We start from the raw sequence: 13,389 nt of genomic DNA, 5'->3' as shown, positions 1-13,389 counted from the left end.
AGCAGACTTTATCCCTATTGAATTTCATTTTATTTGATTCAGACTAATACTCTCACCTGCAAGATCTTTTTGAATCCTATATCTTCTATTATGTTACCTATTTTGTCATCTGCAGATCTGATGAACATATCATTTATACCTTCATCTAAGTCTCTGATAAAAATTTTAAATAGTATGAGACTAAATATGATTTAAGTTAAAAAAGACTTTTTAATTCCCAAAAGGATTCAAATAAGTAAAGATGCTCTTTAACTTGATATATAAATTAAATAAGTGTATGAAAATGAAACCTTTACAAATATAAGGACCAAACTTGAGAAAAATATACTGCACTCAATAAATCTGTTTATCTTTGAAAACAAAGCATCATTTGCACCAGCTAGCACTCATTCCCTCAAACCCACTGTTGTCTCCCCGTTTCTTGTCCAGCTTCATGAAAAGTTTGACCTTCTAAAGCGGACACATCAGGAAGAGAAAAAGAAAGTGGAAGACAAAAAGAAGGAGCTTGAGGAGGAGGTCAACAACTTTCAGAAGAAGAAAGCAGCAGCTCAGCTCTTACAGTCGCAGGCGCAGCAGGCTGGTGCCCAACAAACCAAGAAAGACAAAGACAAGAAAAAGTAAGCAGGGTCATCCCTACAGCCTCTTGGGGCCAGTCCAGTGTCCTTTCCTTTGCATGTCTGTACTTGCCTTGTCTTATTTTCAGACTGGAAACTGGTGTTTTGACCAGTCTGCCTAAAGAAAGTACTTCCTCTCTGGAAGAGGGAAGACAAATCAAGGTTTTTACATTTTTTAGGGTACATAAAATTAATTTATGAAACTTGTGCTCTGCAACAGAAACTTCCACATCAACTTTATGATCCTCTGGAATGACATTCAATGTTCTGTCTTTAGCAACAACAAAAAATGTCTGGTGACTGTCTTTATAATGAACGTTCTAAAAATTATGATTGCTACTATTATTTTCTTATTCTTATTCATGCAGTTCTCAAAAAGCTAATTACTGCAGATATTACTGCCAGATAGAGATACTGGGAAGAGTTTCCAGAGGAGCTTTTATTGTCTCAATTTAAGATGATATATTGTTCTATTTTCAAAACTAGATAAAAATGTAATATGGCTTTAATTTGTTAAAGAGGCCTAATTCTGCTCTTGGGTTGTTGGATACCTTATGAGGACTATAATAAATATGGAGGAATTGGCCCCCAATCAAGAGGCCATTTTTAGGGGTATTCCCTGAAAACATATTGGGATTGGAAGCAACTAACTGAATAACCTTGGATGAAGACTAAATTAAGAAATCCAGTATTTTGATTAAAAGTGGACATTGCAGTCGTGGCAAATACCAGGAGACTTGATGAGCCATAGCTAACAAAAATAATTGTGTATGCAAGCTTACTTTTATCAGTTAAGTGTGTCATGACTGGTAGATACCTTTTTGTGAAGTGAGAACCGGTACTAGAGTTTTACTGTGCTGGTCCACATTCCCAGCACAGAACTGGGCTTTTAGGAGAACCTCTTGTGCCCATAACCATTGATTTTTTTTTTTTTAAAGCCAAGACTCAGAATGGGAAAGCATTGCCCTCTTACCAACAGTTTAAAGGAGGCAGAGTCTCTTTCAGTTATACCAACTACAGGGAGATTGGTAACAGTAGCAGTGTTGAGTTTAGTTAATTGAACATTGAGTAACTTTAAACTTTGCTAGTTTGTCCTCCCTGGATTGTCTGTGCAAAACTGTAGCATCACAATGGATGAACCCAATCCAGGAGAATGAATATTCGTTTCTAAGACTACATTAAAACTGACTTTGTATTCTCATGCTCTGAGTCAACAGAAATGGTACAGAGAGAACAAAGGAGAGATGGAAAGAGAGGATATTTGAGATCTTGTGGAAAGGGGAATGGGAGGGGCTACAGACTATGTGTGTGTGTGGATGTGGGGGGCTGTGTGGGGGTGGGGGGATGTGGATGTGGGCGGGTGGATGTGTTTTGGGGAACATGACAATGTGCCAGAGCTCTGCTGAGCAGAATAGTCCAAAGGACCTGTTTTTAGTGAGAGTCATCTCAGGAGTGAAAGCACAGCAAATTTTAGTCCATTCCAAGGAAACACATTATTTTTGAGCATAATAGCTGAGCATCTGGTTCTCATTGGGGTAGCTAATGAAGATGGCTTCCAGTTGAAAATACTACTACTCTTCCAACTAGATAAATGCATTGGGTGTTCCCTTAACTTATGAGAAGGAACACATATGTTTATTGATGTGTGCATGTATGTTAGAGAGAGGCAGCTACTGATGCTAAGAAAATCCAGATTTGAGGTTGGGTTTTTTTTTTAATTATTATTTGTTTTGCTCCTGAAACACATAAGTGCACAAAGAGATGTTTTAAATATGAATTTGAAACAAAGAATATGAATTGAATCTGTTTTAAATATGAATTTAAATACAAAGACCAGCAATGTGTGAAAAGTTTTTTTTGATTTTCATATGTACTTTGGTGTGCCTTTAAGCAATAAAAATTCCAAAAGCTGAACGGTACTGTGCCTCCATTTAAAAAAGTAAATTCCACCCAGGAGCAAATTTTGCATTATATGAAAAACTATTCTTTAATCTATGTGCACAATGCTTTATTAGGGAAGTTTCCCTACTCATTGGCCCAAACAATTTAAAATGCTTTTTTCTTTAATGATTATGTGAAGTGTGTAATATAGTAATTCTCCCTCCCCCACTTAAAGATTCTAATTTAAAATTAGTTTGATTTAATGAATTCATTTTACAGTATATATTGGTCTGTGCCTTTCAGTATTACTGAAAGCAAGTTACTGTTAGCTTCCAGGTTCACACTGTTGTTCGTGTGCTTAGCACCTTTTCCATTTTGTTAATAAAGTGACTGTCAGCAGAGGCTTGAACCATGATAAAACAGAATACAGACCCAAATTAGAGTATTACCAGTGACTACAGCTATTTAGAAACTGAAAAGCAGGCACTGGGGTTAAGCATAGTACTTTGTAAAAGCTTCAAAACCCAGCTGATTCTAGACTGCCCACTCTTGTCAGGGACCAGCTAGCTTTGCTTTAAATAACACCAAAAAGAAAATGATTTTTCCTGCAGAAAAATGTTATAGCCTGTCTCGGTTTTTCTAAAAGTTTTTAATTTTGTTTTTCTACTCTAATGAAATGCTCCCTTTTTGTGTAGGTAAGGCTTTTTTTTTTTTTTTAACTTATCTGTAACTCTAGTAGCATGACTTCTTAACATTCTGTAAGATTACTGCAAAAGTAGAACTAATCCGGGCACTGCCATTAGCTGGATCCCACACCATCCCCAGGCACACTCTCATTTCTGTTTGCCACTGAGCTGCCAGTGGGTCAAGGAACAGAGATCTCTGCTCCTTCACAGATCAGCAAGAATATAGCCATCAGCAGGCATTAGCTGATTAGCGTGGATCCCAGAATTAGGTTTTTTCAGTCTGTTTCTTGAAACCTCGTCTTGTGGTGATGATATCTGAGAACCACACTCTGCAACCGCCTGCAATTCCCATTTGTAAAAATAATTGTTAAATTCCTGGCCAAGGAAGGAATAAGGATGCATGCCTCGACCTGTCTTAAAAAAAATAAAAATAAAAAAGGGAACTTTGCCAATATATATATAATATATTTTTAATTTTGCATTGCTTCATATTTAAATGTGGATGAAAGCTCTTGGCATTGCTGTAGCTATAAAATGACCAGTGATCATCTTTTTTTCCTTTTTCCTGGGGGAAAAAAAGGATATATGTGTATGTGTGAGAGCACATGTGCAAGCGTGTGTGTGCGTGTGTGTGTGTGCGTGCACAATAGATTAATAGCATGCTTTCCCCTCTTGTCTGTTCCTATCTTGTTTTCCTCATCCCCCAAGTCTATAGTGTTAGGTCTTTCCCACAAGGAATGCTGCCATCTTAAGATAGCTATTATGCCTTTGTCCTTTGACTTTTTGGTGGGCCTTGAAAGTGTTGCTTCTATGGGGTGCACAGTTGTTACTATCAAAGATTCCCTTTAGAATAGAGGAGAGGTTCTCTTGCAGTCATTTGAAAAAAAGTTGAATTTATAGCAAATTCAGCAAGTCATTTGTGAAGTCTAAGCTTCATGCAAATGGAAACTAACCATGTGTTTCTTAATTCATTTTTTTTTTTGAATTTTGCTTTTGCCTGTCACATAGAATAGACTACTCAAATTTTGACCATTTTAATTTCTGTCAAATTCATCATTGTTGCATGAGCAGCCACCATCGCTCTGACGCTGGTGTTTGCGCGCCTAACTTTTTTTTTTTCCTTTTTGGTTTTATTATTATTTCTAACTTTTTTGTTTTGTTTTTTAACTTGCAGTGCAAGCTTCACATAAAGCCTGGCAAGCCAAGGATGTTCCCGCATTCACCTGCTTTTGCAGTAACGTGTCCCTGCCATCTGTGTTCTGTTTTTTCTTTTATCCGCCCACCCCTCTCCCCCAAGCACCAATAACTCTTTTAACTCATTTCACTGGAGGTGGGTGGTGGGAGAAGGTAGAAAAGGGAAATGATGGTAACTGCTATGTTCACCTGGATTTCGTCTCTGGAAAGTAAATGGTTTGCCTTTTATGTCAATTCAGAACAGTCACAGTTGAGCACACCTGTTACTTGTATGTTGCTTTGGAATGAAAAAGTAGTGTACATTGTGCCATTGTGTCTGACATGGAAACTGTTCTCACTGCCTCACCAGCTGAACTAAAACCTGAATGACCACGAAAGCTAGTATTTCCTTGATTTGTACCCATGACTGCCTGATGCCCACATCCACTCTGCCTCTTCTCTTTCCCCACCCTTCTCTCTACTCCAGTAGCTTTTTGCTTAGATAACATAATAGATAAACAAAGCATGACTTGGATTGAATTTTTCAGTTTAGTGCAGGTTTCTTGTCAGCCTTCCAGAGCGTCAGACTGCCTCAGATCACTGTTTTTAAAATGAAGCTAGATTCATGATTCACAAACATGGGGAAGATTATTCTAAGAGCTTTGAGCATTTAACTCTCCATCACCAGCATCACCTAGTTTTTCAAGAAAATTACAAATCACTGATCAAATGCCATCTTTCAGTAAAAAAACATACAAAATCTAAAAATTTTCCCCATCCTTTCAGCTTAATGAACCTCTTCTCCATACTTTAGTTTGTTTTCCACAGGAAGACTAGCATTATCTCCTAGTAGCAGAAAAACCATAACTACTTCTGCTACTGGATCTATCTACAAGATTTCCCCCCCAAAATTTGTTTTGTCACTTCACTACTACTCCAGATAAAACACTGTAGCAGTAACTCTAGCTTTTGAACTTCCATATTTCAGTGGACCTTTTGACATATGTATTAGAGCTATAGGGCCAAGGAAAAAGCCAATTTGAATCAAGAAATAAAAACTCAACTTTCCTCTCCACCAGCTTCCATTTGTATCATTTAGCTTGTCAAAAAGCAAAGAGAACAGATACGTCTTGGAACCTAGTTGGCTTCAGGGAATTCCCCTTGCTCTATCACTGTAGTCTCTCAGACAAAGCATTTATGTCTCTTAAGACCGTAGATATAGTGCCAAAGGGTCTCAAGCAGGGGAGTCAGAGAGAACATAAGGAGAGTTGTTAGTCTTTTTAACACATTCACATTTTCCTGTCCTAATTGATACTTAAAAAAATTTTTTTACTTAAGATCTTTACTGTACTTTTAGAGACATTGGAGCCTTGCTGCCTCTGGAAATAACATGAAATAGCTTCCCATGTTGATCCTCCTAAGTTTCTGGTGATGAGATATGCCAGCTTTCCCTTTGCTTCTAGCTAGTCTTTCTCTCACTTTTACATTTAACATATTTTTCTCTGGAACTCAGATCCTCCATCTCTTCTTGCCTTTCCTCCTAGTGCCTTGCCAGGGTAGAATGGTTAGTATTTTGTTATTTAAACCGCCTCTCCAGGCTGCTGAAGTGAAAAACTTTTGTTTGGCCTCTTCTCTTTCCCAACCCCCACCAACCAATTTTCATAGAATTTTTTAGGGCAGGAAGAATTTCCAGAAACTGATTTGGGACCATAGGGGCAAAGCTTTCTTGGGAAACCATTTAGAAGCTCAAAAATACACTAAAAATGTGAGTTTCAAATCTAGAAGCAGCAGCAGTAATGGAACTAAGAGGTTTAACTGGATCTCCATGGGATGTTTCTGCAGTTCTATTACAAAGTAAACTGTGGAGCAGCTAAATTCTAGGAATTTTTCTTGGCATGATGAAACCAGTTTCCTAACCATGGGCTGCATTTTCTCATGCATTATACTAAAAGTCAAAAACTCAACCGCTTTTGTGACGTGCTTGCACCAGCTGCTTTGTGTGTCTGCGTCTTTTAAAGTAGCCCTTTTTGTGCCTCTGTATAGGAATTAAATTTTTTTAATTGCTTCCTTGTATCACTAAAGCCTTTTTAAGGTAATTCAGCAGTGAAAAAGCATCCAGTCTTAGCCATTTTGACTTTTTGACCCAAAGCTATTACATTTGCATTAAGAACTTCATTAGGTTTTGGGTTTTGGGTTTTGTTTGGGGTTTTTTATTTTTTTATTTTTTTTTTTAAGTATTTTAATGCTGCCACTAACTTAATTTTTACTGCCATCCCTCCCCTGGCCTTCTTGAGCTTGTTACTGCTGCTCTTCTCTTTTCTTTCTGTATTTATGCCTTTTTTCACAGTAGTCCTTGGCTCTGCACGGAATAAATGATACCCTCAAATCTAATTGGATGTACTTTCACCTCTGCATGTAAGTATGGGAACAAGAAGCCTCTTTGACCTCTCAGCCTTTAAAAAATATTGAGTGGGACAGATGGGATGGGGGGTCGGGAATCTGTTTCATTTTGTTAACTTCAACAGCATCAGAAAGATAGGCATCATCATCAATTCCTCACAATAGTCCCATGGATTCAGATTCCCCTTAAAATCACTGTGGAAGTCTTCAGTGGCTTGTCACACGGTGAGACCATACAGGGAGCGTTATCTGACATCACAAATGGCTTTAGGTGGTACAATCGTTCCTCACTGCCAAAGAAAGTGACATTTCTAGATACAACCTCCATTGAACAGTATCTTTGGTGCAAGTATTATAGTGCCCTTTCACTGTATCACTCGTTTTAGCAGCTGGAAGTGACCACCAAGATTTTGCTCCCTTTAGGACTTCAATACCAAGAATTCAATAGCAAGTCCTACATAGAGTGGTTAGGAATGTCAAAATGTGTTTTGCAATCCAGAATCTTTATACATTTGTAAAAAACAGTAGATTGTGATACCTAGACCAAGGGAGCTCTAGAACTAGCTCATTAGTTTAGGGGTACGAGTTACCTGTTTTTCTTCTTTCCCTGCTTTGTAATCTCATAAGCTGATGACATTTGCTTAACCTCATTGACTTGAACCCCCATCAATAATAGGTTTGGTTCCTTCCCTTCCTCCCCTTCCCATCCACTGCTCTCCCAACCCCCGCCAACGTTTTGTAGACTGTTCAGTCAGGTTTTTCTGCTGTGACTTACTCAAGCCCACTTGTCTCCATGTGGTCCTACCAATCCCGTCCATTCAAGTCACTTGACCTTGCTGTGCTTCTTCATCAGAAATAGTTACGTTTCCTAATCTAAGGAACATGGTTCTACTGGCAGGTCATCTACGAGAGGATTTGTCTGAATAGTGGGATTGGGATCGCCAAAGCTTAGCATATGAAATAATATGAAGGGAATTTTTTTTTTCATGAACCGAAAATAAAGCTGTGAAGAGCAGTAGAACTGTTTCCTAATTTTTAAATTTATGCTGATATGCCTTAAACTGTAGCAGTAGACTCTTGCCACTTTGCTGTTTAAAAAAAGTCAATGTTTTCCCAAACCTTGTGTAATCTCCATCAATGTTGATACAGTATTGTTCGACATGTACACAGCATGTTAAACACTTGTAAATTTAAAAAAACAAAACTAAAAGTTATTGTATTGATGTCAAACATTTCATTTTGAAGTACTGATCGCTTTACAAATTTTATTAGGTTAAGGGGATAGTGGAAAGGTAACCTATGCATATATCCATAGTGCCAAGACATGAAGGGGGGAAATATATTTTTACCCAAACGTTGTTTTGTGTGCCCTCTGTGATTTCTTTATGTAGCCTTGTGCATCAGAGTTGGAAACTGAGGTGTGGGAAGTCTTCTCCTTCCTTGCTGTCTGGCTCATCTGTTGTAACCATTTTGGTTCCCTCGCCTTCTCAGCTGTCGGCTTCCATGGTGTCCTGTCCCTTGCACACCATCTTGCCGCCCTCCCTCCTGGCTCCTCTCCCTACTCCCTCCTCCGCTGACCAGAATCCCCATCACACCCCGCAGCCACTTCTCATGGCCACAGCATCCTCTTCCTCCCCAGTCCCTGACACTGCGAACTCAATCGCACTCCAGCCATGCTTGATGAAAATCCCTTTAATTGATGCTTTGATTCCTCCACAGCTTAAAAAGTAGAAAAGCTACTTTTTAAAAGCATTTGAATCTGAACCTCTCTTTTTTCTCTTCTGTAGCTTCTTCTTTATGTAATCATCATGTTGACAAGCCCTACTCTCTCCTAATGGACAGTAGCGCATTAGAAGAGCAGGAGTTTATGTACACACCTGTTGGGGAAGAGTTACCTCATTTCCACCATCGCCTTTCCTTTTATACTGTGGGTCAAATATCGCACTGCTGTGTCTATTTGTCAGTGTCTGCTTGCACATCACTGGTTACAGTGTGAACTCAACTAAATTATCACCTCCAAAACAAAAATTAAAGAAAGTCAAGTGGAATACAACTTGGGTCAAGAACCACAGTATCACACTGAAATATTCATTAAACTGTAAAATGCATAGTATTGTTAATCTGATAACCAGAGGCTTATAGACTGGGGGCAGTGGACCCAAATGAGAAGCGACCACAGACCAGTAATATCCCTACAAAGTGAAAGCTGATTCTCACTTTAGACCTGAGAGCAATCATACCCAGGACTCTCAGTGATCAGGTGCTTAAATGGGAAGCTTTCTTTTTTCTTTTGTTAGTTTTGGGGGTGGCTTTGTGTTTGGTTTGGGGTTTTTAAAACTGATAAAATATTGCATGAATAGAGATGCATTTTCTATACAAAGTATTGTATTGACAAAATTTTATTTTTCCTCTAACGTTCTAAGAGAGTGAAATGGGCATCTTTCTTGTACATTCAAGACCCACTGATTGCTATTTGATTTAGAATATTTTTATGTTACCTGGAACCCTGTAACAAGTTATTTGGGTGTTTTTTTTTTCCCCCTTTAACTTCAAGTAAGCTACGGTGACTTCACAAACATGATGTTCGAAGTGTAGGTCTGGTATCTTTACGTTCAACTAGGAGGTGGTTTACTAAGTGAAGAATAAGTGCCAAAAGTTTTTAAGATGGGTATGATCTATTTGTATCCGTTCCTTACTCTGCCAGTTATCACAGAGCTTTTGTGTGTTAATGGATCACCACAGCTAGTAAACTGTGACCTACTGTCACCTGGCCAGTCCATTTTTCCTTCTGGTTCCAAAGGAGCAATCGCCCAAGAGCCCACTACCACTACTTCAGGCTACCCTGCTGAAAAGCTCTCTTCCCCACTCCTGAGGCCCCCTTCTTGATGTCTACCCCTACCTTCATGGATAGGCCTCTCACCTCCATCTTCTTATGAGGTAGATCACATTGCTTCCTCTGTGGGATTCAGTTCACCTTTCGGTGAAAAAGCCACACCATAGTTTTCTAGCATTTTGTTTCCTTCATTAGGATTCTTAAATGAATTTAAATTTAAATTCTTAAATTCTTAAACCCTGGTTTCTTTAAGGGTCCTTCTGGATTCTCTGAAGAACGGCACTTCTATTATCTGGGTTCTATAAGAACATTCCAAAATTTCTTCTTCTTGCTAAGTCTGTAAAGATGGACACACTTATTGCTGGATGCCAAAGCATAGAGTGGATAATTAAATGTGTAAATGATTTTACATAAAATTAACTGTAACAAACTATTTACTTAAACCCACTGACTTTTAAACAGTGCTATGTTTGGGATAGAACAGAATCATGCTCTGGTAGCTGTATGAAAATTCCTATAAGTTGTCAACTAACTAAAGCCTTTGATATCTTCATATCACGTTAAGTTCTTCACAGATGTATCCATTCATCTCATGATTTTTTTTTTTAAATATTGCCTCATTCCTACTTTATTAATGGTCGGCATTCCCATGCTCTTCAATAGCATGAGAATTTAAGTTGGAGTCCTTTCACTTACCACTCAGAAGTAGCCTCAAGTTAAATCCTACAAAGGAACAAAGAAGAATGTGCCTTCTTTTTCCTCCAGCCCATTTCACTTTCATTTTTAAGTTGGTTCTCTTATCTTCCACACCATTTGAGTCCCTGAATGGTTACTCAGAACAATTAAATGAGCATACTGAAAAGTCTTACCTTTATATACCTTGATTTTTTTTTTTAATAAATAGGTTCATCTGAGTTAGAAAATTTCTTGTCATCATAATGGCACAAGCTCCATTTGTCTATAATAATCTATTTTTCAAATCAAAGTCTCCCAGATGGGATAAGAAAGTTGGCTGAAAGAGGAATTTATTGGTTAAGGCCAAAGCCTAATAGAGCTTCAGTTCATAAAGTTAACAAATCCATGTATGTGAAATACCATACTCACCATGTTACTTTGGCTAGCCTAGCTTCACTTTTAAGACACACAAGTTCCCTTATTTGTTTCAAAACCTCTACAGAAAGTGTGACTCTCCAAGAAGTTATTTTCACAAAATTTACTAAGCTCCTATTATTCAAGTATCATACACACATCATCCATTCCTGTTACTGACTATACATATACACAAATTAAGCAATCTTTCACGACTATGAGGGGTTCCATGATACTTAATAATACAATGGTATTTATTATTCGACTGAAACTGGTATAAACCCAAAACAGGTTCTACTGGTAAACACACTACAGTGTATTGTTAGGGGGAAAACCTTACAGGTATTTATATATGAGTTCCCAAGTTAAAACTGTTGAATATCCAGCATATAATTAAAAGGATTTTTGCTAATAATGATTCATCAAAATATATAGATTGATTGCTCCTGAAATGACATACACACTGAAATAAGAGTATCTTTTATACATGGAGTTGAAGTAGCTGAAAAGAGATCATAATTACTCCAAAGCCAGATTTGCCTAAAAGGATATATATTTTTTAAGTTTGATCAGTTTTAACATCCATGAAAAATTACATTGGGTTCTCTCAATCATTTCTCTATGTCTACCATATTATTGGCTCACTGTGGGCAAAACTGTTAAGTATTTTAAAAATTAAGTGCAAAGTCAGTTTACATAGTGTCCTCTGAAACTTTTGTTTCCATCGTATGTTCACTTAATGAATGTCAACTCTCTCCAACTGGACTGGCCCTGATACTTGTTCCCCTCTAATATCCTGTCTGAATTCTTCACCACGATGTCCACACCTCTTTTTTGTTAAGACTTTTGGACTCAAATGAACTCTTAGTCAAGCAACGAGGTGGTGAGAATGACATCTTTACTAGAATCCCTTATGTTAAATTAGCATGATCTAAATAAATCACTGACATCACTTTCTGATGAGAAGTAAAGACAGGTAAGTGGCTCAGTGGAGAACAATACCAGGGCTGGAGTCAGAAGACCTAAGTTCAAATCCAGCCTTAGACACTAGCTATGTGAGTCTGGGCAAGTCACTTAACTCTTTTTGCCTCAGTTTCCTCATCTGTAAAATGAGCTGGAGAAGGAAATGACAAAGGATTCCAGTATCACTGCCAAGAAAACTTGAAATGAGGTCACAGAGTGTCGGACATGACTGAAACAAATGAAAAACAAAACAAAAAACTAATGAAAAGTGGTCAACTGTTGATTCTTTAATGGAGTCTCCTTTGAGATAAAAGTAAAACGCACGCAACTTGGAACAAATTCTATTTGAATTTGAATGCTGGTGGTACACTGAGGTTTTTGATCCCACTGTATTATTTTCCTTTCTCAAATTAGGCATCTATTCAGAATTATTCTCACCCGGAAAGCAAGAGGGAAGTCACTGCACACTGAAATATCTTACTTTTTGTCCAAATGTTGTGGCTAGCCACTGCAAATGGTAAAATGTAATAATATAAGAATACATTATGGTTGTGTTAACTGTACCTAAAATCCTCCCCTCCTCACCATTTTGCTTTTTAGATTTCCAAGGCTTTCACTGGAATTTTCTAATTGAAGAACCTAAAAGAATCTTACAAGTCCTCATTCTTGTCTCCTGAAACATAGGAAATTAGCTACTTAATCCTTTTATGTGCCATAAAATGCATTTTTAAAGAACGGGATTCAAGGCTAGAAATGACTAGACTCCATGTGGATCTTTTTACTTCTAGGGACAACTATGTTGGATCATATTGAAATATATATTTGTGTGTGCGCGCACACACACACACACACACACATTTTAAATCCAACCGTTAAACAGAATGGGCTGATTTAATGACAGACTTTGATAAGCAAAACAAGCCTCTTGAGAGATGAAAAATTATTATGTAAACAAATAAGATCTGCTTCTCAAAAATTAAATTCCAAAAACAATAAATGGAACAGCAATGCAAGAAATCTGAGGCTTATGCAGAATGTTTTGCCATTTCCTCTCAACAATTCCTTCTATCCCCTTTTAGTCTAATTTAACATCACCCAATCAAGAATTTCTTCTAAAACCTGAGAAGTCTGGCATTTATCCTACAGTGCCAGAGGAGTTTGATTTTAAGGGTCAAAAGCTGAGGACAGTCTATAGCTTTATATTTCCATTTTCAGGTGTGGGGAGGAAGGAAACAAGTATTTTGTTTTCCACTGTCATAAATAAGGGGAATAGCAACATTAAAGATGATCGTTTTTAGTGTTCTCCTCCATTTCTTGGAAGATAGGAAACCTACATTTGTTCTTCCTCCTTCCATAACATCTTTTAATAAATTGTCCCAAGAACCTTTACTGACTTGTTTTGTTTAGGAAAGGTCAAGAGAGAGGAGGGAGAAGAGGATGCTTTAGAAATACCCCTTACACTGGGTTTCTCTAGCTTGCACACAATCATCAAATCATCTTAATAAACATTGTGGTCAGAAATATCACAACAAAAGAGACTAAACCCATCTAGGGGACCAGATAAAGGTTTCAATTGAGAATATACTGAAATTGATGTTATACCTCTCCCTATATCCATGGGTATTGCTTCATCCTTTGTTAGAGGTCACTTCAAAATAAAATAAGGGTTATTTTGTTGGACTATACAATGGCACATTTCTCCATAAAAGTATACAAATTCTTATTTGTATAACCTGGTTTGGAACTCTTG

At 37.6% G+C, this 13,389-nt stretch overlaps 1 protein-coding gene across 2 annotated transcripts in view; it reads left to right on the top strand.

Annotated features, from left to right (window-relative positions):
* Window positions 1–11,736, top strand: part of SEPTIN11 (septin 11) — a 128,700-nt gene extending 116,964 nt beyond the window's left edge. The window contains exons 9-10 of one of the 2 annotated variants that reach the window (XM_031943833.1): window positions 430–617; window positions 8,542–11,736. In XM_031943833.1, the coding sequence (XP_031799693.1) occupies window positions 430–617; window positions 8,542–8,557 (204 nt within the window). In that variant the 3' untranslated portion in view covers window positions 8,558–11,736. Of the gene's footprint in view, window positions 1–429; window positions 618–4,355; window positions 8,114–8,541 lie in introns of those variants that run through there. The other variant, XM_012551989.3, reaches the window with a different exon arrangement.
* The last annotated feature ends 1,653 nt before the right edge of the window (window positions 11,737–13,389 follow it).

This window comes from Sarcophilus harrisii, chromosome 6 (genome assembly GCF_902635505.1).
Source record: "Sarcophilus harrisii chromosome 6, mSarHar1.11, whole genome shotgun sequence".
Classification (NCBI taxonomy): Eukaryota; Metazoa; Chordata; class Mammalia; order Dasyuromorphia; family Dasyuridae; genus Sarcophilus; species Sarcophilus harrisii.
The sequence above is the reverse complement of the archived record's forward strand: the minus strand, read 5'-3'. Positions and strand labels throughout refer to the sequence as shown.